The sequence below is a fragment of the Amblyomma mixtum genome, chromosome 2 (genome assembly GCF_055824585.1).
Source record: "Amblyomma mixtum isolate Tamu chromosome 2, ASM5582458v1, whole genome shotgun sequence".
Classification (NCBI taxonomy): Eukaryota; Metazoa; Arthropoda; class Arachnida; order Ixodida; family Ixodidae; genus Amblyomma; species Amblyomma mixtum.
In genome coordinates, this window is record NC_143013.1 from 308,241,755 (window position 1) to 308,266,815 (window position 25,061).

A 25,061-nucleotide genomic window follows, 5' to 3' on the forward strand; every position below is an offset into this window, starting at 1 on the left:
AATCGCTGTCGCCGCGGCCTGCCCGTGCTAGAGTTGTTTCCCGCTCTCACTCTCGAGTGACCCATCTTAGATGTTGTTTACACCTATTCCTCGCGCTCCTACACCCATACACTGTGGCGCAAAGGCGGTCACCGAAATGATCGGCTCGAGACAAGACGTGCGGGACGAGATAGCGCCCCTGCGCGGCCTCAATTAAAAAGCGACGCAGCGCTGCTCTACCCAAACCGCCAACAGGCGGCGCAAATAAAACCGAGGCGCACGTTGCTCTTCTTCATACGGCCCGGGGCGACGAATCTGCTGAGGTTCGGGCGGAGGGAGGCTAGAGACGACACTGGGACCGATAAAGTCGACACGGTAGTTTGTCAGCAACCCCTCGAGGCACGCACGCAATTTTTTCCTCGATGGCTTCGCCAACGCCGCCCGAATGTTCGTCGTCTCCGCGAAGCCGCGCCATGGTTCGACATTTGAACATACTTATTTTCTTTTTTTCTGTCCCTTCGGAATGCGCGTTTTGTCCCAGAACGAGTCCACGCTTTGCTGTAGAAAGGAAAAGAGAGACAAGCCATGCAGCAGACAGACACGCGTGTACTATCGCGTTCACTTCGCACTTCCTCTCGTCCGTTCCTGCAGGCGAAGCGATCGCGGCGCCGAGCAGTGGAGCGTGACCGCGTGTGACGAAAGCACGAAAGTGCGCGCACGGCGGCATCGTCCACCGCTGCCCTGGGAACATGTAAACAGAAGCGAGAGCGTGCGCCCTGGAGGCCGGGCGGTATCGTGGATGAAAGCAAGGCACCGCGGGATTTCCCACCATAGCGCATAACTTGTTTGAAGGGAACGGGTCGGTGACAATAAACTTGGGACCCTCCTCTTCCGGAAGTCGTCGCCGACAGAGCAGAGCAAGAGCACACGACACGTTTTGAAAGCTCAAATCATTTTATGTACGGGTTGGGGACCAGAACCCAGTGACAACAATGACGTCCAAGAGACATTCGTGTGATATCTTGACAGGACATGCGGATATCCCCGGCGGATCCCGAAATCATCGTCGTGTAAGTGTCACCTGGGCCAGAGCTTGGGTACGTTGGTGAACGTAGTGGCTCATCCTGGGCGCACTTTTTGGTAAATTTGCCATGAAGGCTGTGCGATTGAGTCCAAAAGCGGCCCTAAGGCCACGTACACTTTCCACCTGAGATTGTGAGAATCGTTATATAGCTTTTTGAGAAGATCTATAGTAATGGGTGACTTGAAATTTTAACATTTTCAATTATAAAAACGCCTATATGCGCAGAGCTACAAGGAAAAATTTTGGATGTATAAGTGCCCGTAATAACCGAACAGGATATCCGCCGGATAACCTATTAAGACATCTAGATCACGGACATCCCTAGGCCATCCCTTGGAAGTCCAAGTAGAAACAAGGATATGCGGCTATGATTCGGACATGATTCGGACATCCACCTGAAGTGGCCGGTGGGTGGTGTTTCTGGAGGGCAGCTGGCTTTCCCAGTGCGTCTTCGATTTCGCCGTCATTTTTTTTTCGTTCTACTGCTGCGTGGGCTTCTTGTGGGCGAAGGCCTTGTGGAGGGTGTAAGATATATAGGTGGGTTGGTGATGGGTGGTGCTTCTGGAGGGTGAAGGTGGGCCGCCCTCTAACTGGTGCACCCACCGCGGTGGCTCAGTGGTTACGGTGCTCGGCTACTGACCCGAAAGACGCGGCGGCCGAACTTCGATGGAGGCGAAATTCTAGAGGCCGATGTACTGTGCGATGTCAGTGCACGTTAAAGAACCCCAGGTAGTCGAAATTTCCGGAGCCCTTCACTAAGGCGTCCCTCATAGCCTGAGTCGCTTTGGGACGTTAAACCCTAATAGACCAAACCAAACCTAACTGGGTGCGGGAATTCACCTCAACAGACAAGATTTCCAGAGAGGTGAGGAGGGTATACACAGTAGCACTGCTTTCGCAGTAAAAAGGGAAGCAGCAGCGCGCAGTAATCCGGAAATCTATGCGCTAAGTACTGCCTGGTTTTTCACTGTTAAAGCAGTGCTATTGTAACCCCCCCCCCCCCCCCCCCCCCGGGGCGAAATATGGTGACCGTTTAAAGGGACCCTGAAGTGATTTCGATGGAATTTCTGGTGTAACAGAACTGTTGAGGTGGTCTTTGTGGGTTTTCAAGTCAAGAAAGCTCTGCGTGGACCCTATAATTTAGAAATAATTTTAAAAAATCGCTGCTCGCAGTAGCTCGCAACCGATCAGGGCGACACACTTCACCGCGCGTCCCCTACCCCGGTGACGTCAGTGGACAGAAGAGCCAGTCCAAGCTGGCCACGAATTAGGTTAGCAGAGTAATTGATCATATTGTTTCTTTACGCTGAGTGGCAGCTTTGCCACGCAACCTGTTGACAATACAGTGCAGTCTACCTGCGCGAGGCGGCGACTTCCATAAAATGGTGTTAAAAATGGCAAAGGTTCCACTCTACCGCAATCAAGCTGCGAGACAGCGTCGGCATAACATCGATGAACATTTCATCGATCAATTCCATTATTTCAATCGCCAGGCACTATGCATGGCTAAGTCTAGAGCGGCTGCCATGTCATCACAAATTGGATTGGATGGGCGTGACTACGCGCCCGGTGTGTCAAGTTTGTGGACGATCAAACTAATGCGCTAAAATCTGAGGCCCCTGAAGCGCCCAGATCACTGTGTATTTGATTGGGTCCTAGAGAGTGTAGTGGATTTCATGACTCAAGCCATTGTTCTTTGCATTTGATTTAGTATACGCAGGCAGGCCTGTATAACAGCGAAATGGAGGCGAAGGCTGTTGTCGCTTTCTGCCGGCATCAGTGCAGAGAACATCTGGAGGGCTGACTTTTACCCGAAATATGCAACGGTCTGCCTTGGCATGCATGTCTTTCAGCAAGGGATCCACTGCAACTCGAATGTGTTTTGAACGCAGATCTCTGGAATAATCTAGGAAAAACATTGCTGCGTACGCACCAATGTTACCAACTGAAGTTCATTCAGTTGCCACCGATGCCCTTGCGATTTTTCATTGGTACGATGCTATCTGTACAAAAGCAAACTTGTCTACTTTTGTACAGAGTGCAAAAATCAGCTAAGTGCAAGCCTTGTGCACATGCATTCATGCTTCTAACGCTATAGAATGCATATTAAATGGTTTTGAAGACTGCTGAGTCCTCTAAACCACCTAAGCATCAAAAAAAGGAGATGAAAGGATGGTTTGGTCTGTTGGGCTTTAATGTCCCAAAGCGGCTCAGGCTATGAGGGATGCTGTAGTGAAGGGTTCTGGAGATTTCAACCACCTGGGGTTCTTTAATGTGGCCTGACATCGCACAGTACACAGGCCTTTAGAATTTCGCCTCCATCGAAATTCGACCGCTGCGGCTGGGATTGAACCAGAGTCTTTTGGGCCAGCAGCCGAGTGCCATAACCAGTGAGTCACCGCAGCGGCATAGATGTCGCAAGGACTCAGCAAATCACTCCTGATGCTGCTTGCTGCAACCACTGCGTGCACAGGCTTAGTTGGTACCACATCGTGGCATAAAAGTATGCTAGAATGTTGGGTGATGGTAGTGATTATTATAATGTTTTCTTTTTTTCCAGCATTACGCCAATGCTGTTCACACACCACCACAGCCTTCACAAGACCCTTTCACCAGTCAAGCTTCGGCTACAAGTCACTTTCCGCTGTTACACCGCGTCAGCTTTTAATATTTAATACAATGCTACAAATATATTTTTAATAATACAAAAGCAGTCCGTGCCTTGCAATGCTGGTTCAGATGCCACTGCATGAAATCCCAAGCAGCCAGGCCTCTTCAACAACAATACAGCAGACGGCATCACCTGATGAGGCCGAAACTCGTCCAAGCAGCGCTGAAAGCATGGCCGCAGGACCAAGTTTAATATATTACATCTTGTTTGTTTGTGTGTAAATATACATGTAAATAAAATCAGAACAGAGGACCAAGCCGTCTGCATTATTTCTTGTCACTTTATTGAACAGAAAATCTCGCATGTACACTGAAAGCATCACGGTTGTTTGTTGTTGTCAATAAAGCAAAAAGATCCAAAACCACTTTGGCTAGCTTGTCTGGTCCCCAGACGCAGTGCTACAGGTTTAATTTTCGTTCTCGCGTTTACAAATCAGTAAGGCACTTTCAACGAGCATCTCGCCGACGAACACAACGAACTGGCAGAGTCCTTTCTACGCAACTGGAGACAAACGTTCCTTTTTTGTACTTGCACGAAATCAGGCCTCGGGTAAGGCAAATTTACAATCTACACAGTATAGGTATCATGAAGTGCTCGGTAAATTGAGCACTTCAACCGAACCTCCACCACGGGATTTCAAGACGTACATCAGAAGTTGACACAATCAACTCTTCAATCACTTGCAGGTTTAGAAAACAAGCATCGGCAACCTTCCTGCTTTGTAAACGACACGCTGATCAGCAAAAATCTAAAAGTTTTTTTATGGCTACAGAAAGTCCAACCAGTTTTTAAAGTGCAGCAACACTGGTCACTCACATTATAAATACCGCAATCTTAGCATTTGTACAATACATGATGAACATTTCACTGTGCAGTTTAGAGAATCGTTAAAATGTTCTGCACTAATACTTGGCATGTAAAAACTTCCATATTCCAATTTTGCTTCCTTCCAAAAAAACGCATTGTGTGACAAGTAATACGACTATGATTACAACAGCATACAAATAACATTAATATCATAGCAAACAATATATGTACAAAGAGCACCACAGTTCACTTGCCTGCACTCATACTATTTACAATGAAAGAGGCGAACAGCTCGAGCACTGCAGCAATTCGACACACTGCACACATAATGTGCAACGCAAGTTTGTACCAGCAATGGCCCAAGAGCCGCCATCACGCGCGCACACGCACACAGTCAGGTAAGGGTTGTTCACAACATTGAAGTCTTCCAAACTCCCAACATCCTTCCAATACAAACGTACTAATAGTACGTCCTTGAGGAATCCTGGGTGCAGAAAGCAGCATTGGTAACGCTACGGACGCATCTGTTTTGGCAGGGTACACCGTTCTGACCAGAGTATGCAAAGTGAACTCAGGATGACAAGCAATTAACATCAGTAAGGGCTGACTAGGCCAATTTCAGAGCTCCAAATGATACAACGTGAAGAAATTTGGAACAAGGAACAGTCAAGGGCTGTCACAGGTGTGTCATTTTGGCCAGCTCCCTCTTTGGACCAAATGGAAATACTAATATGCCAGCTACATGGGCAAAAATGCAAACAAATATTTGGGAAAGAAATAAAGCCAAAAGAAATGCTAGCTCAAGCACAGAGATTTAGAAAAAAAAAAAAAAGGTCCTCAAGGTATGAAGACACTCCGGTCAGAGGACGCACTCCTGCGCACGAGATCTGCAGATCAAACATGTCTGTTCTTCCAGGCAGAGGCGGGCTCAGTCGTCGGCCAGATTGGAGCCATAGACTGTGGGAGACAGCATGTACACGACGGCCTCGTAGGTGGCCATCATGATGGCTGTGTTGGGGATCTGGCGCACCAGTTGCGTGGCGAGGCCCCGGTACAGGCCCTGGTAGCCCTCCTCACGCCACACCAGCAGCAGCGTCTGGAAGAACGACCGGTACTTCTCGCCTTCCTGCCGTAGCCGCGTCCTCGCCACTTCTGCATCAGACGAGAGAGAAGATGAGAGGAAGACATGGTCAACTGTGAGAACCGCAACAGTTTTAAATGAATTCATTTTTCTGAAGCTTACCAGACAATACACTTATGAATGAGGTCACAAAAGGCAAAACAGCACATATCATTTGTATCAAGTTGGACTATAAGATGTCCTTGTGTGTTTTTGAGTGGTTACCTTCATGTCTCTCTCATACTCCTGTCACACGGGCAATCTGAATGCCCGCAGAGTCATTGGTCATCAGAATTTTCGATGAGTACTCAGATGCACCGCTGCCAAATGGCAAATTTCAGTGATCATTAAGTAGTGAGCATGCGATCCGACAGATGGCGCTAAAGGTAGCAACATCAAATAAATGTATGAAGTGATGCAGAATAAAACGAGACAAAAATAAGAGTATATGCTATTTTTAATTGAAAGTGTGCTCGGATAAAGCTATTCAAATACTTTACAGTCTGGCCTAATCCAGAGACAGCAATGGCAGGCCAACAATGGGCAACAATGCAACCTTTACTTCAGAAGCATAAATTTTTTTTTGCAGCGAAGCTGCCATGGATCTGTCTATGTAGCATTCATAGATACTATTGTTTAAGCACTTATGGGCACTTGGCTTTGGTTGCCGCAAAGCGTCCTAGAGATTAAAATGAACATAACACAGCGGCACGCCACACAACATAAACAGGTTGGTTCGTTTACATGTGCCAACCAGAGTGTCTGCACAGCTGTCATTTTGGCCATGAAATAAAAATGAATTCAAGAACTGGTCAATGTAACCTAAAATTCTGTAATGAAGATATTTCTTTATTTTAAATTTTTGTCTCGTTTTCTCCAACTTATTGTGAGTGCGAGGCTGTTCTCAATGGTCCTTGAGATCCCAAAAGTCATTTTGAACCCCTACTGCGCATATCATATGCCCACTGAGTCAATGGTCACTGAAAATCGCCATGTGGCACTGGCTGATCCCTATTGAGTTCAATGTCCATTGACTCAATGGTCACTGAAACTGCCCATGTAACAGTGGCATTAGGCAGAAAATCCATGTAAATGCACTGGATGTTCACATGCTCGCAAAAAAGGATAACGCCGACCATACAACTCCCAGATGAGTTCTGTGCTGTAGCAGTAACAGGATTTTGAACTATGCCAACAAGTGTGGGCACAATGTCTATATGCCATGACATCAGAGCATTGAAAGCACCAGTGATATGCACCTCAACGGATGAAAGCTTGTTTCGTGCAACAAAACGTGAACTGCTGTTTACAGACTCGCTGGCTTTTTACTTGCATGCACTTTGCAGCACAAGAGTTGCGATGTTGAGTCTACCCAACTAGAATCGCAGCTACAGGGAGAAACTGTCGGCAAACAGAAACAAGAAAAATTACTGAAGTTCAAAAACAGCATAACCGCACAAAGTGCATCTTGGGTAATTGAGTTCGGTAACTATTTCAAGTAAATTATAAACATTTTTGGCCAATGGCCTGCAATGAGCCCAATTAAAACCACAAAACTGCTTATAACTCCAGTTCTAATGTTCAAACGCTAATTGAATATTTAGACCACATAAAAAACACAGACTAATTTAAAATAAGAATCTAACCATAACATATAGTTTTACGACCCGCATCCCTCCTCAGCCCGCAAATATGCACCGTCCATGGTTGAAAGTTTGCGCTTTAGTCAGCGAGGACAGCAGTCACATCGCGCACCAAAAGGGAGCCGCCGCCACCTGGCGGAAAAGAGCAGAAAGCCGCGACGTCAGCTTTCTGCAGTCGACACAAGGCGGCGAGATCAGCTACGCGAGCGAGCGCGCACCCACGTGACGGCATGCGCGAGGAGCATGGAGAGAGATAGCGAGAGGGTTCAGCGGCGAGGGGAAAGCGGGCGAGCGCATGCCCCAGCCAACACATACCAACACCGCGACCATGCGACGGCCCCAGCGAAAGTGGCGCAACGCACGAACGTATCGTGATGCCGGTGCCGGTCGCTGCGCTCCGTCGGCCGCGGACAAAGCCAATCTTCTACGCGCTAAGTGCGCGCGCCACGTCGGCCGGCCTTCGCGTTCACCTCGAAGGTGCGCTTGTTTTCCGTCCGCGTCGGATGCAGCGTTTTCGGGGTGCGGAAGGTTACCCGTGGCCTCCATTTATACAGCGGAACAGAGAATGACAGTGCGATGTACTACATGAGTGGGCGCAGTCGTTACTTCAAAGAAGAAAGAGAAACGGCTCATTAGCGACAAACAAATGGAAATTCCGTGTAACGAAATCGCGGCGTTAAACGCTCCGGGCAACGCCTCCTTTGAAAAGCGTTGCCCCAGCCCCAAGTTGTCACAACACGCGTTTTACAGACGGCGCTGCAAGCCAGTAAGTATGCCGGTCATGAGGACGGAGAAAGAAAGAGCATTAAACGACAGGTTAAAAACGCGGAAGTTAAAAATTGGATGAATTCAATGGAAAAGAAACATAGTGTAGAACTATATCGATTCTGGAAAAGGCAGATCAGGAAAGAATTTTTCTATGATAACTCAAGAGGCAGTGCCCTACTTTTTGAAGCTAGATCAGGGTGTCTTAGAACGCGCAGCTACAAAAAGAAATTTAACGAAGAAGATGACACATGTGCAGTGTGTGGTAGATCTGTGGAAACAATTGAACACCTCATAATCAAATGTGATGGTATCCATCCGGATGTCGATGCAGGCACAGTCACTCTTTCTGAGGCCCTAGGGTTTAAAGATAACAATGGTCATGTAAATAAATCTGCAGTGGAAGTCAGCAAAAAGCGATTGGAGGATTGGTGGCTGAAAAGCAGAGATGTGGCATAAGGTTAGAATAGTAGGAAACCGTAGGCAAAGTTGATGGAGAATCTTAATGAGAATTGCCAACACAGTAAACAAAAAAAATAATAAATAAAGAAAAGCTGAGCATGGTGGCAATTGCCACCACCCCGTTTCAAAGGGGGCGCTCCTATCCATCCATCCATCCATCCATAGCAGTTTCGAAAAATTGGTCGCTCTGCAAAACGGCCACGAATAAATGCGTGCATAAGAAGTCACGGCGCATAACGCAATTAAACCGAGTATGACGCGCGAAGAAAGCGCTTGGTTTCGAATCAGCTTGATTCTTGCCAAGACAATTTCTCTTAAACTTTACTACCATGTGACCTCCCCCAACCACATCGCATTCAAGTCGTTTTATTAAAAACCATATCGTATTAAAGTCCTTTCATCTGAAAGGTCAAGGCTTCAGAGATCCACCGGCTTTTTTTTTCAGGATTGGTAGCGAAGTAGTGCTGTCGCATCAAAATGTGGTTATTACGCTGGATTTATCTTTTTAGTGCCCTGCGTTCGTTCAGACGGTCCTGCTTCAAGCTTCGCAGCAACTAGAGGCAATTTCGCAGTGCGCAGTTCCCGACAAATGAGACGGAAATTTGCTATACGCCCGTGAGGTCCACGCCGAGCCGTCAACGTCCATTCGCAGAATGAGAGCCCTACAAAACCGCCCGCGAGTCAAGGGCTGCAGGGGCGAGCAAGCGGGCACTCGTAATCTGAAGGCGAATGAGCGAACGGCGGAATCCCCCCATTTCACTGTCGCCTATATCCTTTTTCTCGCTCGACCTGTTCATGGCGGCCGTGCGGACTAAAAAAAAAAAAAAAAGAAAAAGGGGAAAGACTTCGCGGCGGCCGGTTATCGCCTCCGCGTTCCGCAACTGTTTACCGCCACTCGCCAGAGCCGCGTCGTTTCGATCTGCACGAAGCCGGTCACGGGCGGTCGCCCCTTCCTCCGCCACGCAGTCCGGCCAGGGGTGGTATTCTGCCGGTGTCGCCTTTTGCGACATGTCGCATATGGGCGGGGCCTAAAAAAGTGCTTACAGATGCTCGAAGAAACGGAAAAAGCCGCCGGCACTTTCGTCTGCGGTGCATTCATTCACTCCGAGAAGCGACAATTTACCATTGCTGATTCACTAGCAGCAGTATCGTATCTTTTATAGCAAGAATATTTGCCATCACATGACGTCTAATGTTCAAAAAAACATTTGAAAATTTAATATAAACTCGCTTTACTTCATTTAAGTCTATAAAACACCGCGAAAAAGCTCCAAATCTATTTTTCTTTCGTTCCGGACGGTTGTGCTAGGTTTCGGCTGCGTTTCGGGCAGTTGCAGACGGTAGCAGTGTAGCTGGAGGTCCCATTAGGCCTGCGCGCTCCAGAATCGAGAGCGTATCTAAAGAACTAGGCTGAATTGCAGCTTAAACTTTATCGTCGAAGCAAGGTAAGTCATAGCGAAAAGTAACAACACCAGTAGTTGCCGGTAAACATGCCGACCGGAATCGCAAGGACTGCTGAATTGGCTGAAGCGGGCGGCTCTCGCTTGAAAGGACGTCGCCATGTTTTCACGCCAAGGGCGCAAAAGCCGCAACTGCCGATTGCGTTCGTACGCTAACGGTCATAGAGTTTCTTACTATTACCTAGAGGGAAAGCTGGCAGCCCGTCTATGGGAGTTTGCATGGCGACCCCTCGAGACCACTTCAGCCACCATGGGCGCTCAAAGCATCATGGGGCGGTGAGCTACTTGTTGCGGAACTGCAACTTTTGGCCAAAAAATAATGCAAAAATAAGCGCTATTTGATAATCAAGAATGTCCTAACATTCAATATCTTGTCTAATGATTGCAACAAACGAGCAGAAAAGCATTTAAGTGCAAAGTTTGCCCAAAATAAGAGACGACTCGCTCTCCTATTGGCCAAGTAATGAACACTATAAAAACTAATATTTCGTAATTAACAGGCGCATTTTTAAAAGTAAATATGTTTTTGAAAAAAATGTTGTTGCTTAGGTACTTCAAGAAGTTTTTTAATGACATTTCGGAAAAGTGAAACGTTTTATTGGCGTCTTGTGTCTATGCGTTTTCACTACTATGGTTTTTGCGCACTGCGTTCGCGCGAAAGTCGTCTGCGCACACACGAACAGCGTTTTAGGAATTAAACATCTCAGTAGTGCCACTCTATGTTCCCAAAAAATTACGACTGTGCCGCAACAAGTAGCTCACCGCCCCATGATGCTTTGGGCGTCCATGGTGGCTGAAGTGCAGCGCCGCCAGCTTTCCCTCTAGGTAATAGTAAGAAACTCTATGCTAACGGTAGCCCGTCGCCCGCGCGAATCGCTTCAGCGCATTCCGTTGTTCTACTAAGCGTAGTAAATTGGGGCGACGTCACGATGACATAGCAGGAAGGCGGGTCCGTGTCGTCACGCCGCCGTCACCGCGGCTCGAGCCAATCAGCGAAGAGCGAATGCGACATGTCGCAAACGGCGACACCGGGAGAATACCACCCCAGCGCCCACCCCGCACGCGCATAGATAGCACGCACATCCATATGGACGCAGTCACATGACGTTAAGCGCAGGTCTGGGAGTGCGGCCATCCACCTGGAGTTCTGAACGGCGACCGATACCAAAACAGCGCCGTGCGCATCCCTATCGTGCTGCGGCAGCGATCACGGAGACGCCAGAGAGCAGGTGCCGAATAAGCAGTCCGTGCAACAGAGAGCGTCAGTATTGGGAGCATGTGCACCTCACTTCTTCCAATGGCTCCTTTACTTTGCCTTCCGTGGCACTCGACCACTGAGAGGGGAGCCTTCCACTGTGCCCCCCCCCCCCCTCTCTCCCTCCTACCTCGCTTCCCTCACGGTGCGGTTCAATTTCGCTTCCTCAGAAATCAATTATAACCGCCCAGAACATATAAAGAAACGCTGGCATAAGGACGCGCGCTTTAAAATGCAGCAAACAAACATCGAATGGGAGTGGGGGGGGGGGCAAGTCCAGCAGTTAGTTTCTCTGCACTGCACGGAGGTTAAACCTGGAGCCAGCTTTGCAGAGAGAAGCCCGGAGGTGGATGCGCAGCCCAGCTCCCCCCTCCCCCATCCACACTTTCCAGTTCCCTAGCTTAGGCAACAGCAAACAAGCTGCTGTTCGTTCCTTTTTACTTTTGATACGGCGCTCGGAACGACTGTGCGATATTTTCCCTTGCCACGAATGAGTAGTGAAACTACTGCTGTCGGCATAACTGGAGAACCTCGACAAAGCACTCACCGACAGCACTCTTAACGAAACGCCAAGTACGGGTAGCGGCAATATGAAAGGGAACACCGGAGCGCGTGGCCTGCGCGCTTCGCTGCCGGCGAGAATCGGCGGCAAAAGCGCATGCGCAATGAGTAACACCGGCTGCTCTTTCCGAACGTGCGCTTCCGTGTTCCCTTCCAGACTGCCGCTACCTGTGCGGACACACGAGGGACTTTCAGGAAGGAGTCTACGGCTCTTGCGCCTTGTCCCGCGTCCTCTCTAATGTCAGTTCTGCGCTGCGTCAACTTGGTTCACGAAGAAGCGGCAGCAACTGTAACTACATACGTGACCGCTTACGAAACGCACTGGTTGGCCATCACTTTCCCTAAGCCCTCAAACGGCGCCAGCTGCTCGTACTGCCGGCATAAACTGAAGCACGAGTGGCGCGATGTGCTGACGCGAATAACCACACCCCGCCCCTCTGCACGCAATGAAACCGGTTGCCCGTCGGCGGCAAGGAACGGAGACGAATATTAAATGTGCCTGCGTTTGTTATGCGACTACTGGCGTTTCGCAACAAACGGCGACAGTGCAGACGGCTTCGCATCCGCCGCGTCGTTTGTTTACGCAGATAAACAGCGCAATTTGCGACGCAGACACTGCCGCACGACACTGACGCCGGCAGGCAGTCTTACGAATTCAAAGCGCCGAGAATATGCGCTTTTCTCTCTCTCTCCTCTCTCACTCCCCCCCCTTCCAAGCGCGTTTACAGACGGGAGCGTGGGTCATCTATTAACGCACCGGTGCGAGACTCTTTTGGCACCGCTCCAGAGCTCGCCCAAAGAGTGCTATTATCCCGTGCCAAAGGCGGAGAGCGTTTCGGTGAACCCTCTCACCCCGCTGGCTTAAATATTTACACTCGCTCCCTGCTACACCAACATGCGGCCCCGGTATTTCCCCCACGAGACAGAAACAGTCTACCGCAACCATCGATGGCGAGCAAAACAAGCCTTCCGGCTGAAGTTTTTCAACAACGATAGGGCACAGGGTAAGACGCAATGCAACGCAAGGCATCCCAACACCGGCAAGCCGCGCGACCGTGGGGGCTTGCCCCGACAAGCTCGGCACAGAAGAAACTCTCGGCTCTAGCAGTCGGAAAAATAAACGCCCAGAAGGAGTGCAACTACGTCGCCACAAACCAAGACAAGCAATGTTTGCCAAGCAACTTCGACGGCGACGCCAAGGTGACGTGGTCTGAGCATCCAATGTCATCCTCACGTACTTTTTCCAGCCAGAATCGCGCCAGCTGTTATTGTTACACAGCCAGCCGTTGCCGCCCAAGAGAGCGTTCACCCAGCAAGAGTGCAATATCTGCCCCACACATTCCCTTGGCTCTCATCACCGCATTCCGAAATTTCCCAGTTCAATGCAGCACAAGTAACTCATTCAAACACTCCCAATTGTACCTGATTTGCGCCAGCGCCTGCCACGACGTAATTCGAGAAGAGTTATGAGCACCTCACTTCCCGACTCCCAACGTTTTTCCTGAACGATTAACCACAAATTCGAGGGTGCATGGCGCACTGAAAGAGTAAAGAGGCCAAATTTTTGGTTGAGTGTTTTCTTCTTGTAAAGACACGCGGCTCATCGCGTGTGGTGTTAATTTAAAATCGAATTTCTTCTCACCTATGGCTGCCGCGGTGGCTCAACGGCTATGGCGCTCGGCTGAGCCGAAAGACGCGGGTTCGATCCCAGCCGCAGCGGTCGAATTTCGATGGAGGCGAAACACAAAAGGCGCCCGTGCACTACTGTGCGATGTCAGTGCACACGAAAGAACCCCAGGTGGTCGAAATTTCCGGAGCCCTCCACTAACGACGTCCCTCATAGCCTGAATCTGTTTGGGACGTTAAGCCCGCATAAACCAAGCCACTCTTCTCACCTAGGTGAATTTCAACAGTGAGCGATGGCTGTGACGTCGAAGGTCAGCTATTTACACTATTGCCGTACACTTCATGAGAAAAGAAGAAAACAACGAAAAATTCGGCACCTATACTCCTTTAACCACGTGCGTCCGCACAGGCATATAACCACAGACTTAGCGGCAGCGGTAGGTAGCGCTCCATTCTGGACGGTCTCTGAAAGCGGCGCATTATTGACGAGCCGCCCGACAGCGCTTGGCTCGCGGATGGAAAATTCCACGCACAGGTTGACGACGCACGCACGCAAGCTTCCGCCTTCGTCGCGTCAATTCCCCCTCTTCGATCGCTGCTTTTCAAAGAGGTCAGCAGCACACGTCTCGGACACAAACGCGGTCAGCGAGCTAACACAAAAGAACGCCCACCCGGACCGCATCTCGTTGTTTTTTGAACGCTATGAAAAAACTGTTAGACGTAAGGGCAAAGACACCTGCCACGTGCGCACCACACAGACACATATATCAAAGGGCAACAACAGCGCATCTGGACGACTTCCCGCGAGCATCACCTGACACCGCATGTTGCGTAAAAACACGCCTGCGAAGCACGGCCGATATCGAGGCATCCCATACCCACCTTCAACGCAACGGCCACAGACGCGAACAAGCAACGGGGCTATAGTTCGACCGAGAAAATTTCCGCACGCAGTGAGACACAAGGTCTCAAGTGTTCGCTTTGCGCTGCGGAGGAAAACCGGAAAACACGAACAAGTATCGTGCGACTATTCCAAACGGAACCACAAAACTGCCACGAATTAAACGCAGCCTGGGCGAAGCTCGAAAGGAGTCTTTACGTAACGGCGACCTGCAAACGTGCCTCTATATCGTGCCTCCACTCCCAAACGCCTCCATTTAAGGCGATGACCACCTCTGCGCAGTAGGCGCCATTTTGTTTTCGTTCGCGTGGTCGGCCGGCACGTGCAGGACACGAAGCCTCTGAAATTCCACCTGACACGAGACTTCCTTGCCAGGCAGCCGTACCGGTCTGCCTCCTGGCCCACAAAGCAATAAATGCGCTCTCTCGGAACAATACTACGGCGCAGTAGTCATTCTAAGCCCACCAAGCCGACGGTGAGGCGAACATCAAGGCAGCCCTGCCCTGCCGCACACATCAAGCCCCTCGCGCACACAGACCACAGACCACAGCGCCGCCACGGGGGCCGCGAGAAACTGCGCCGCCACTCCGTGTACACAAACCACGTGCCGCCGCCGCAAAGGCGAGCACACGTTGCGCGTGCGCGCGGCGTTTGTGCAAACAGAGATCGCGCCACTTGACTACACAGGTCCCGCGGCGCCGCGAAACGGGAGATGCCCCCGTTCCTGGAGCGGAAGTGCGACGCATCGGGGACGAACCTGTCTAGAACCAGCTCGGTCCTTTCTTCAGGGTTCACGGCAACCTTTTCCTTGTGGGTGATAAAATTCACACCAGAAAGACAACTGTGTGAACATCCAGTTTTTGTATAATTGATACTGCACCAATAATTGCGCGTGCGACAACAGACAGAGATGTTGAGCAGGAAAGCCACACTAACTCCGCTTTTTTTTTTTTTTTTTCAGCGATGAAAGTTTTTCAAATGCTTGGTGTATACGGGATATGCCTCTACCACCTTCTCACCGAGCTCAAAGGCATAAAATCCTCCACCGCATTTGTGTGCGCATGCGTGTTTATCGATGCTTATTAAGGACAAACGCCTATGCACCTGGGCTGCACAAGCGTTTCTCTCTCCGCCCCCGTTTAAGCGTGCGCGCGCACATGGGTACGCTTTCACTTAGGCGCTTGCAGTCAGGAAAACATGTCAACTCGCCGCTGCCTGAACAGGAAGTGCTGGACGACGCCTGGCAAGAGGCCCGAGGGCTATTCTCAAGGCCGCACGCCATAGATAACACTCGCTGCTGGCTTTGCGCAAGACTCCCACGGTCTGCAGTCGGATACAACTCAAGAACGAAGCCGGAAGTAACCCTCAAAGGGGGGCCCTTTCAGCCAATGGCGTCGACAAATTCATATGACATCGGGTTTAATCCCCATCGACCGGCTAGTGTGACATAGCAGGGGTTGGTAGGTGTACGGGGATCAGGTCCTAAAACGATTAACCGCGGCTACACGAAAGCCGGTCAACGCCACTGGCCGGAGGGCTTCCTATCAGGCGCATCTGCCGCATCGTTCTCGACTTGTATCCGACTACAGAAAGAGAAACACTACACATATTCCACGAGAAGCTGGGATGCTGAATGCGCGCGCAGTCGGCAGAAACTGGCATGAGTGAACAGCGCCGTGAAAAGGCGAGCACGTCCGATCCGCGCACTAGACAGGAAGGCTCCGCTCGGGCACACAAGGCAGTCACGAGCAAGTGAGTGGGAGCCGGCATTTGAAGATGAAGGGCGCAGTAGAGAAAGGGAGATAAAAGGGCGCGCACGGAAACAAAAACAACGCTATGTTTGGCGCCCACCGATAGCGGGTGCGCACCAAACACCAGAACACACGGAAACACGACCGCAGTGGATCCGCTAAACACGACACACGAAGAGTTAGAAGTGTGGGGGGGGGGGGGGGGGGGGGGGGAGTGGCCGATCACGCGGCATGAGAGCGGCGATATCACGCGCGAACAAATCAACCGACCGACTGCACGCGGACGTATTGCCACCACATGCCTTCGCTCCCAACGAGACGACGACGCAGCACGTCGGTTTAGCGTCATTACACACACACGCACATCCTGCGCACACAGTGGGCTCATTCATAGAGGAAGGCCTATCTATCGCGCGCGGTTCGCATATAGTGAGAAATGAGAGAGAGAGTGAGAAAAACAATGGCGTTGACCTTCAGATAACGACGCTACGGTGCTCAGGGGCATTGGAGCGCGCGCACAGTGTAATGCAAGAAAAACACGACAGGCAAACAGAAACAAATAAATAAGCAAAAAACGAAGTACAACACAGCGCGGAGCATGGCCAGTCGTGGCCAGTCGGCAAATTTGCTTCACTGCAGACAAGCACAGAAACACAGACGTTGCTACTGCAGCGCATAAGTGCGGGAATAAGAACTGCACCGCGAGACAGGAATTCCCAGCCGAAATTAAGAGGAAACGCTCTCACGCACAGCGTGATATACAAGGCCGACACAGCCAGTTTTGTTGTTAAAACTGCGCGAACGATGCGCCCAAACTTGAACGCAACCTTCGCGTGTTCCGGCAATCGCCAGCCGCTGCCAAATGCGACCAATAGGTGCGCGCCCGTGACGACGCCCCCTTGACGAGCGATCGGTCAAAGCGCCGCGGGTACCCCACCAGGAAGAGCAGCCGCGCAAAAGACAGACACACGCATCACGAGTTCTTCCACCAGCGGAGGAGGAGGTGCGAGTGCAGGGGTATATATATATATATCTAATAGAGAGTGGGTTGCGCGACCGATGATAAAGCTGGCAAGTGGGCAGGAGGGGTCGAAATCGCCGCGAGTGACCCAGATAGCGCGCGACAGGCGCCGATGACGCGGCCGTCGGGGGTTGCGCGGCGGAACCCTTGCCGCATCGCTCAGGGGCGCGTGTTTACCACCGCGACGCGATCGGCCCACGTGGGTCGACGACGAAGGGAGCTGCTGGCGCCGCCTCGGCGGAGGAGAATGAGAAGACACACAGCGAGGCGAGAGGAAAAAGCAGCTCGTTTGGGCGAGCCAGGGCGCGCACATAAACGCCGCCCGCAGCGAGGTAAGGGGAGAGGGGACCGCCCACGGTAGAAAGCCGGTAAAGCCCGCCGCAGAATGCGGGACCCGGTTACAGCAAGGGGTCCGTTGCGGCTTCCCAGTGCGTAGCAGATCGGAGACTGCGACGACAGCGTACGGATATAAACTTGCATGCGCGCCACTGTCTCCGGAGGAGATGGCCGAGAATGAGAGCGCTCGTGTTGCGCCCGTCGCTCGAGCGTGGATGAATCGCAGGACCATGGCGCGTCGCGTTTGCCAGATGGGCACGCGTAAAGGCGATAAAACAGGTGAAAGGACGCCGTGGCGGGTCTATTCTTGAGGTCGAATTCGCCCTCTCAGTGAAGAGTCGGCGATAGGCAGCGGACTCAAATCGGTTGCCTCCTTCACCCTTTCCCTTGTGGGGATACACATGAATCCCCTGCCCCATTGTAACGGCCGCGCGTAATTATCACGCGATGCTATGCGCGCGCCGTTCGGGAGGTTTTGCGAGGGAGGGCACTCTCGCCACCCCCGCTTCCTTTCGCTCCCCGCCGCGGAGACTTTCCCTCTTTCCCCTCTTACAACGGAGAGACCTCCTCTCCACAGCCCGGGAGGAGACGCGATTCTCCCGAGGCTCGCTCGTCTTCTGGCGGGAGCCGTGCACACGCACGGATCGGAGATCTGCCACGGAGACCGCTGCCCTTATCGCCCGGCCACCGTGTGTGACTTGACCGCCGCGGGCCGTGAGCGAGGAACCACGCGAGGTGAGCGGAACCTACTTCCCCCACATTTTTGCGTGCGTTCTGCCCTTTGTGTTTTCCACCCCCGTACGCGAGCGGAACATCCTCGCTCGTTACGGCGGTTGTATTGTTGCTGCTGCACTGTATTGCTCGGGAGCAATAAACGCTCCTCCGAGTAGCATACTCGTGTTTGTCCCCTCTGGCCCGAACCCGCCGTGGTTGCGACCTACCGCACCGCGGGTTGGGGGCCACAGCTCTGACTGCTAGGGCTGGCACGCTGGTGCTAGAGAGCGAAAACTGCTTCTAGCCCTTTGAGCGTTACTACAAGAACAGCCCCCATATTCTTGGCGCCCAACGTGGGGCCAGAGGTGTGACAAACCGAGTGTCTGTGTGAGCGACTGCCGACACACAGACTAGCCATGGCGGCGAGCGGGATTGACATCCAGTCCCTGCTGTGGTTGTCCAATACGGCTTCTCAGCAGCAACATCTTGGCACGGCAGTAACAACTACTGCAGGTGTGTTCCCAGAGGCTGACGCTAGCCCCTGTGATCTTATATCGTTTGAGCCGAGCGGTGATTCACACGACACACCGGCTCAGACGAGCGGCGACGCTAGGCACTTCTCGCCAAGCGCTATGCCGCCAGGTAGGGAGAGCATGGCGCGACACGTGCAATCTTGCTCATCCCACCTGGGCCCTCAGCCAGAACTACCTGGCCAGGCCCAAGAGGCTGTGTTGCGCAACGCCTTGCGCCTCATAGAGAGCCTCACGGGTATCGTGCAGAACAACCTGCAAACACCCGCTCCAGCGGCGAGTCCGAGGCTAAGGGTGGACCTTCCCAGCTACGGCGGCTATCACGATCTTGTCAGTGCCAACGAGTACCTTGAGCGCATGCTGACCTACCAGCAGGCGACAGGGCTTTCCGATGGCGAGATTCTGGCGCGTGTCGTGCCAATCTCACTGACTGATCAGGCTGCCCGCTGGTTCCGCCTTACTGGCTATCGGTCTCGCACGATGGAGGAGTTCCGAGCGAGGTTTCGCGAGGAGTTCTTGCCCGCAGATTACGAGCGTCGTCTGCGGCGCGAGTTGGAGCTGCGTACTCAGCATCCGGACGAATCGTTGCTTGAGTACGTGAGGGCGATGGACGAACTCTATCGTTTTGCAGACCCCTCAGCTTCGAACGGCGAGAAGGTAGAGCGTGTTACGCGACAAGCGCACCCTACCTTCGCAGCCTTCCTACGAGGCGTACCGTTCAGGGACTTGGACGAACTCGCCTCGGCAGCCAAGCGCATACAGGCGGACATACTCGCCTCCCGCGCGTATCGGCCACCCCCGCCAGCGTCGCAGGCACTTGAGCCGCGATGCGCCTGGAACGGAGACACTTTTCGAAACCGTTCCCGGGGAGCCGAAATGGTTGCATTAAGTGACGGGCAACTGAGAAACGGTTGGGAACTGTCAGACCGAGCTCTCGACCCGTACACGTATGCTATGCGGTCAGCACACGCTGCGCGTGGCCAAGGTATGCAGAATCGGGACCGACATACCGACCCGAGGACGCTAGACCAAAGGGCATCTGCGACGGTTCGCCCGGCAGGGAGGAACGGTCAGCCGGCGCGAGGCGACAACTGCCCCGCCCGGCAACGGCCGAATACCCTCTGCTACCGGTGCAACCAACGAGGGCACTACGCCCGGGAGTGCAGTCGCCCCGTGAACCGAGAGCACGCGCTTTCGGGAAACGAACGCAGCCGCCGGTGAGCAACGCTTCGCAACCGGCGGCGGCGTCAAAAGCGGTGCTCAGTGAGTCACACGAACTCCTAGCCCCGCTGGCTTGTCGTTTGGAACCACCCAGCGACACGCCAGTACCGCTTATTGAGCTTACAGTGGCACAACGTAAGTTCATGGCATTGCTAGACACAGGAGCGAGCGCATCCCTGTTTGGCGACGAGGTATGTGAGCATCTCCGTCGGAACGGACTCCGAATGCGAGCGAGCAACCTCACGTTCCGATTAGCCAGCGGCACTGCGCACGCGAGCGGTGCCGCGCGGCTTGTGGTGCGGTGGGAGAAACGAGTGAGGCGCCAGCGCTTCGCTCACCTCCCCGGCCTGTCGGTTCCAATTATTCTTGGTAGAGACTTCCTCGCCAAGACGGGCATTGTTATTGACGTCTGCAACGGAGGATATAGGGAGCGAGCATGTGGCACCCTGAAACCTTTCGTTCAACCCCAAAAAGCGTCGAAAGCACATTCGCTTTCCGATGCTTCGCGCGCAGACGTACGCAACGATCGCCTGAAAAAGAGCCTCGAAACGCCTTCGGCCCGGCTGAACAACCAGCCTGTCGACCGCGCCGAGAGGAAAAGCGCGGAAGGGAACCTCCCCCCTCCCGCGCGACCCCCTGTCCCCCCTGCGGTTGCACTCTGTGCCGCGGCGGCATGCAGGCCTCCCCACCCGCTGCTGGACAACTCAGACAGCTTGTCGGGGGAGGAAAAAGCGCGTTTGTCTCTGCTCCTAAACGAGTACGACGCCGTATTCACGGAGCGGCCTGGCTGCACTACGCTGGTTAGGCACAAAATTGAGACAGGCGACGCTGTTCCATGGAAGTGCAATCCTCGGCCAGTCAGCTTGGCTAAGAGGAAAGCGCTCGATAACGCACTGGACGAGCTTCTCGATACAGGCGTTGTGGAACGATCAAACAGCCCCTGGGGGTTTCCAGTGGTGCTGGTGCCCAAAAAGGATGGAACAACCCGCCTTTGTGTGGACTATCGACGCCTGAACGAGGTGACACGGAAGGATGCATACCCACTTCCGAGCATTCCCTCGATAGTGTCCAATGTTGGTGGAGCGAAGTACTTCACTACGCTCGATGCTAGCAGAGGATACTTTCAGGTGGAGATGAACCCCAGTGATCGAGAGAAAACTGCCTTCACTTGTCACAGGGGACTTTTCCAGTTTACCCGAATGCCGTTCGGCCTGGTCGGCGCGCCCGCGACGTACCAGCGTCTGATGGACCGTGTCCTAGGCGATGCAAGGTGGCACCACGCTCTTGCTTACCTGGATGACATTGTCGTGTATTCGGAAACCTTTGATGAGCACTTACGCCATCTCAGGGATGTACTGGAAAGGCTGAGGTCTGCGGGAATCACTCTGAACCCGAACAAGACCCAGATAGCGGCGACCCGAATAACACTGTTGGGGTTTACGCTAGACAAAGGACGCCTTCTGCCGTGCGAAGACAAGCTGCGGGCTATTTTGCAGTTCCCGTCGCCGGCAGATATAGGCGGACTAAGACGCTTTCTGGGGCTGGCGAACTTTTATCGACAGTTTATCCCAGATTGCGCAGCTCTGCAAGCCCCCTTAACAGCGCTGTTAAGGAAAGGTGTGAAGTGGCATTGGGGACCCGAGCAAGAGGCGGCACTACGCCATCTCACTTGCGCGCTCGCGGAAACCACAGAGCTAAGGCTGCCTGACCTGAACAGGGAATTTGTGATCCACACGGACGCTTGTGACCTGGGCTTAGGAGCAGTCCTGCTTCAAGAGCACGGAGGTAGCCTGAGACCGGTGGCGTTCGCCAGCCGCTCATTAACTCCCGCAGAGAGAAACTATTCCGTGACAGAAAAAGAATGTCTCGCGATTATCTTCGCTCTGCGGAAGTTCGACTACTATGTCGATGGAGTCGCTTTCGTGATTGAGACTGATCACATGGCACTCACTTGGCTGAGACGCCTAGGCGAGCCGTCCGGACGCCTAGCGCGATGGGCGCTACTCCTCCAGCGTTACGACTTTACCGTGCGCTACAGGAGGGGCAAGAACAACGTGGTGGCGGACGCACTTTCGCGCGCGCCCGTTGACGGCTTGGGAAGTAACAACACTGCCCAATCCGCCGCGCCCGACAGCCAGAGCAGCGCGACTGCCGCGCAGCTCACACAACGCCCCGAGGGAAGGGACACCCCGCCTTCCCAGGGCGAAAGCGTAAACCACTTTGAAGGCATCAGTTCAGTGGTGAGCGTTTTCAGCAGAAGGGAGCTATTGGAGGCACAGCGGGAGGATCCATTTTGTCGAAAAGTGTTCGACGGGCTCAGGGAGCCGGGCGGCGCGGCCGCGGCGCACATGGAGGCAACTGGTATTGTTGTCCGTGCGGGGCGCTCGAACACAGCTGGTAATGCTGTGAGCGCGATGGATTCCTATCTGCTCGACTCCGATGGCATCCTGCTGAGATATATCCCCTCCGAGAAGGATACACACGAGTCCTTCAAGGTGGTGATTCCACGCACGCTGAGAGGAGCACTTTTACGCTACTTTCATGACACGTGCATCGCTGGGCATGCGAGTGGCCCTAAGACTTACCTCAAGTTGTGCCGCCTCGCTACCTGGCCTGGCATGAAGCGGGATGCGATACGCTACGCCCGCTCGTGCGACGTGTGCCAAAGGGTCAAGCCACGTGGTGGACGCCCACCTGGGCTCATGCAGCCGATCAATAGCCAGGGTCCTTGGCAAATTGCGGCTTGTGACGTCATGGGACCTTACCCCAGGACTCCGAGTGGAAACCAATATCTGCTCGTTGTCACAGACCATTTCAGCAAATGGGTGGAACTGTTCCCACTTCGAAAGCTGACGGCACGCGTAATCATGGGGAAGCTGATCGAGGTGTTCACACGATTCGGCTACCCCGGGCAGTTGATAACGGACAATGCGTCGTACTTCACTGCCAAACTTTTCGTGGACTCCTGTGCGGCCCTTGGCATTAAGCACAGGAGAACAACCACGTACCACGCCCAGGCGAATCCCACGGAACGCGTGAACCGCAACATCAAGCACATGCTCGTTGCATTTGCGGAGACGCACATCGACTGGGACACCTGTCTCCCCGAGATTGGGTTTGCTCTCAGGTCGACCGTGAACCGCTCGACTGGGTACACACCTGCCGCTCTCAACCTTGGCAGGGAGCTGCCGAAACCGTTAGAACTTACTCTACAGGTTCGCAGCGACAACCCGATTGCTTGGTCGGCACGCGCCGACTATGCGACCGGGCTGCGCGCGAGGATGACGGAGGCTTTGGACAAAGCACGCCGGAATCTGAGCACTGCTCGGGCCCAGCAGAAAGCGCAGTATGACCGCTCTCACCGGGAAGTTCACTACAAACCGGGTGACCTGGTGTTGAGGCGCAGTCACGTTCTGAGCGATGCCAGTAGGCGGTTTTCTGCTTCTCTGGCGCCGAAATGGACGGGACCATATGTAGTTCGGGAGAAACTTTCCTCTCTCGTCTACAGGCTGGCGGACTTGACGCTAAGACCGACCGGCGGGCCAGTGCATGTCTGTGATCTCAAACCCTACTTTGACAGAGGGAATGAGTGGCCGGTGGAGAACACCCTCCCCCGCCAGCAGGCAGCCGCACCGAGACGCAAGGCTCAACAACAGAGCCCGGCGCCTCGTTACAACTTGCGCCCACGGCAGAACCAACTCTGACCAACGCGCAGGGAGTAATTTCTCCGGCTTAATATGGACGGAACACCCCTGCCATATTTCGCACCACGGCTTCCGGAGCAAGCACACGCTTTCTCGTCGGAAAGGACCGAGCGGGGTTAGACTAACTGAAAGAAAAAAAAAATTGTGTAAATCGTTAAAAGTAACTAAAAAGAAAAGACAGCTTTGCAGCCGCAGGCCAGCCTTCACAGCATGCCCGGAGGAGAGCCAGCAGACGCCGCAACGACAGTTGCAGCTTCGAACACCGAGAGCCAGGCAGTTTGGAAGGCGGCCGCATTCCGGAGCCAAGAGCCCGCTGTCGCCACCAAGTTGCGCAGAAGAAGAACAGCTTCCGGTCGGCCGCGGGACGAGCGAACGAGAATTCGGAGAAACCGGGGCCTGTGTCTACCATGGCGAAAACTGCAGCAGAGAGGCCGCTTTCGAGTTCCCCCTGTCCCCGCGGCAGCGGCTTCGCCCGCAAGAAAAGCTTGGTGCCCCGCTGGGCCCGCCTCGCAAGTCCTCTGCGGCAGAGGGAAAATGGGTCGGCGCGCCTTTGTCACCCCCCAACGAGAGGAAAAGAGGGCGAGCCAAGAGCAAGCGGTTCATCCAGCTGAGTGGGGGCCTGCCGTACGCTACGACACGGTGCGTAATTGCCTTGAGCCTGCCTGCCGCCCGCGCGTCCCGGCAAAGCTGCCCTGGCCGACTCACGGGACCTGCGGTCATCGACCCCCTTCAACTCTGGGCTCCACAGTCGTCCATGGCGGTCGTCTACACTGCCTTCCTTCCCTGGCGTCCACGGCCTTCGACGACGGCACTGCTGGCTGTGAGCTGAATCTTTTCTTAATTGGTTTTAAAGTTAAACGGCGTTCCGCCGGCCCCACTCGGTATACCCTTTTGTGTGAACGCGGTCACTTTCCAGCCGTAGGGCAGTTTTAAGGAGGGGGGGATGTGGGGATACACATGAATCCCCTGCCCCATTGTAACGGCCGCGCGTAATTATCACGCGATGCTATGCGCGCGCCGTTCGGGAGGTTTTGCGAGGGAGGGCACTCTCGCCACCCCCGCTTCCTTTCGCTCCCCGCCGCGGAGACTTTCCCTCTTTCCCCTCTTACAACGGAGAGACCTCCTCTCCACAGCCCGGGAGGAGACGCGATTCTCCCGAGGCTCGCTCGTCTTCTGGCGGGAGCCGTGCACACGCACGGATCGGAGATCTGCCACGGAGACCGCTGCCCTTATCGCCCGGCCACCGTGTGTGACTTGACCGCCGCGGGCCGTGAGCGAGGAACCACGCGAGGTGAGCGGAACCTACTTCCCCCACATTTTTGCGTGCGTTCTGCCCTTTGTGTTTTCCACCCCCGTACGCGAGCGGAACATCCTCGCTCGTTACGGCGGTTGTATTGTTGCTGCTGCACTGTATTGCTCGGGAGCAATAAACGCTCCTCCGAGTAGCATA

At 53.4% G+C, this 25,061-nt stretch overlaps 3 protein-coding genes across 3 annotated transcripts in view; 2 read left to right on the forward strand and 1 right to left on the reverse strand.

The window, feature by feature from the left end:
* Nucleotides 1–3,990, forward strand: part of LOC149364882 (EF-hand domain-containing protein D2-like) — a 60,644-nt gene extending 56,654 nt beyond the window's left edge. Inside the window, exon 5 of the mRNA XM_089574850.1 lies at nt 3,624–3,990. The gene's annotated coding sequence lies outside the window, so the exon portion shown is untranslated. The remainder of the gene's footprint in view (nt 1–3,623) is intronic.
* A 4-nt stretch (nt 3,991–3,994) lies between these two features.
* The window catches only part of Rim2 (replication in mitochondria 2), a 56,894-nt gene continuing 35,827 nt past the window's right edge, over nt 3,995–25,061 (reverse strand). Inside the window, exon 7 of the mRNA XM_089574849.1 lies at nt 3,995–5,693. Coding sequence (XP_089430975.1) covers nt 5,470–5,693 — 224 coding nt within the window. The 3' untranslated portion in view covers nt 3,995–5,469. The remainder of the gene's footprint in view (nt 5,694–25,061) is intronic.
* LOC149364885 (uncharacterized) lies at nt 17,829–20,452 on the forward strand. The gene has a single exon (XM_089574843.1). It carries the CDS (start codon nt 18,573–18,575, stop codon nt 19,905–19,907), a length of 1,335 nt encoding a protein of 444 aa, XP_089430969.1. The 5' UTR covers nt 17,829–18,572; the 3' UTR covers nt 19,908–20,452.

What these genes read in the sequence shown, in the direction of transcription:
- LOC149364885 (XM_089574843.1), top strand. Translation starts at nt 18,573, where the DNA reads ATGGCGGCGAGCGGGATTGACATCCAGTCCCTGCTGTGGTTGTCCAAT.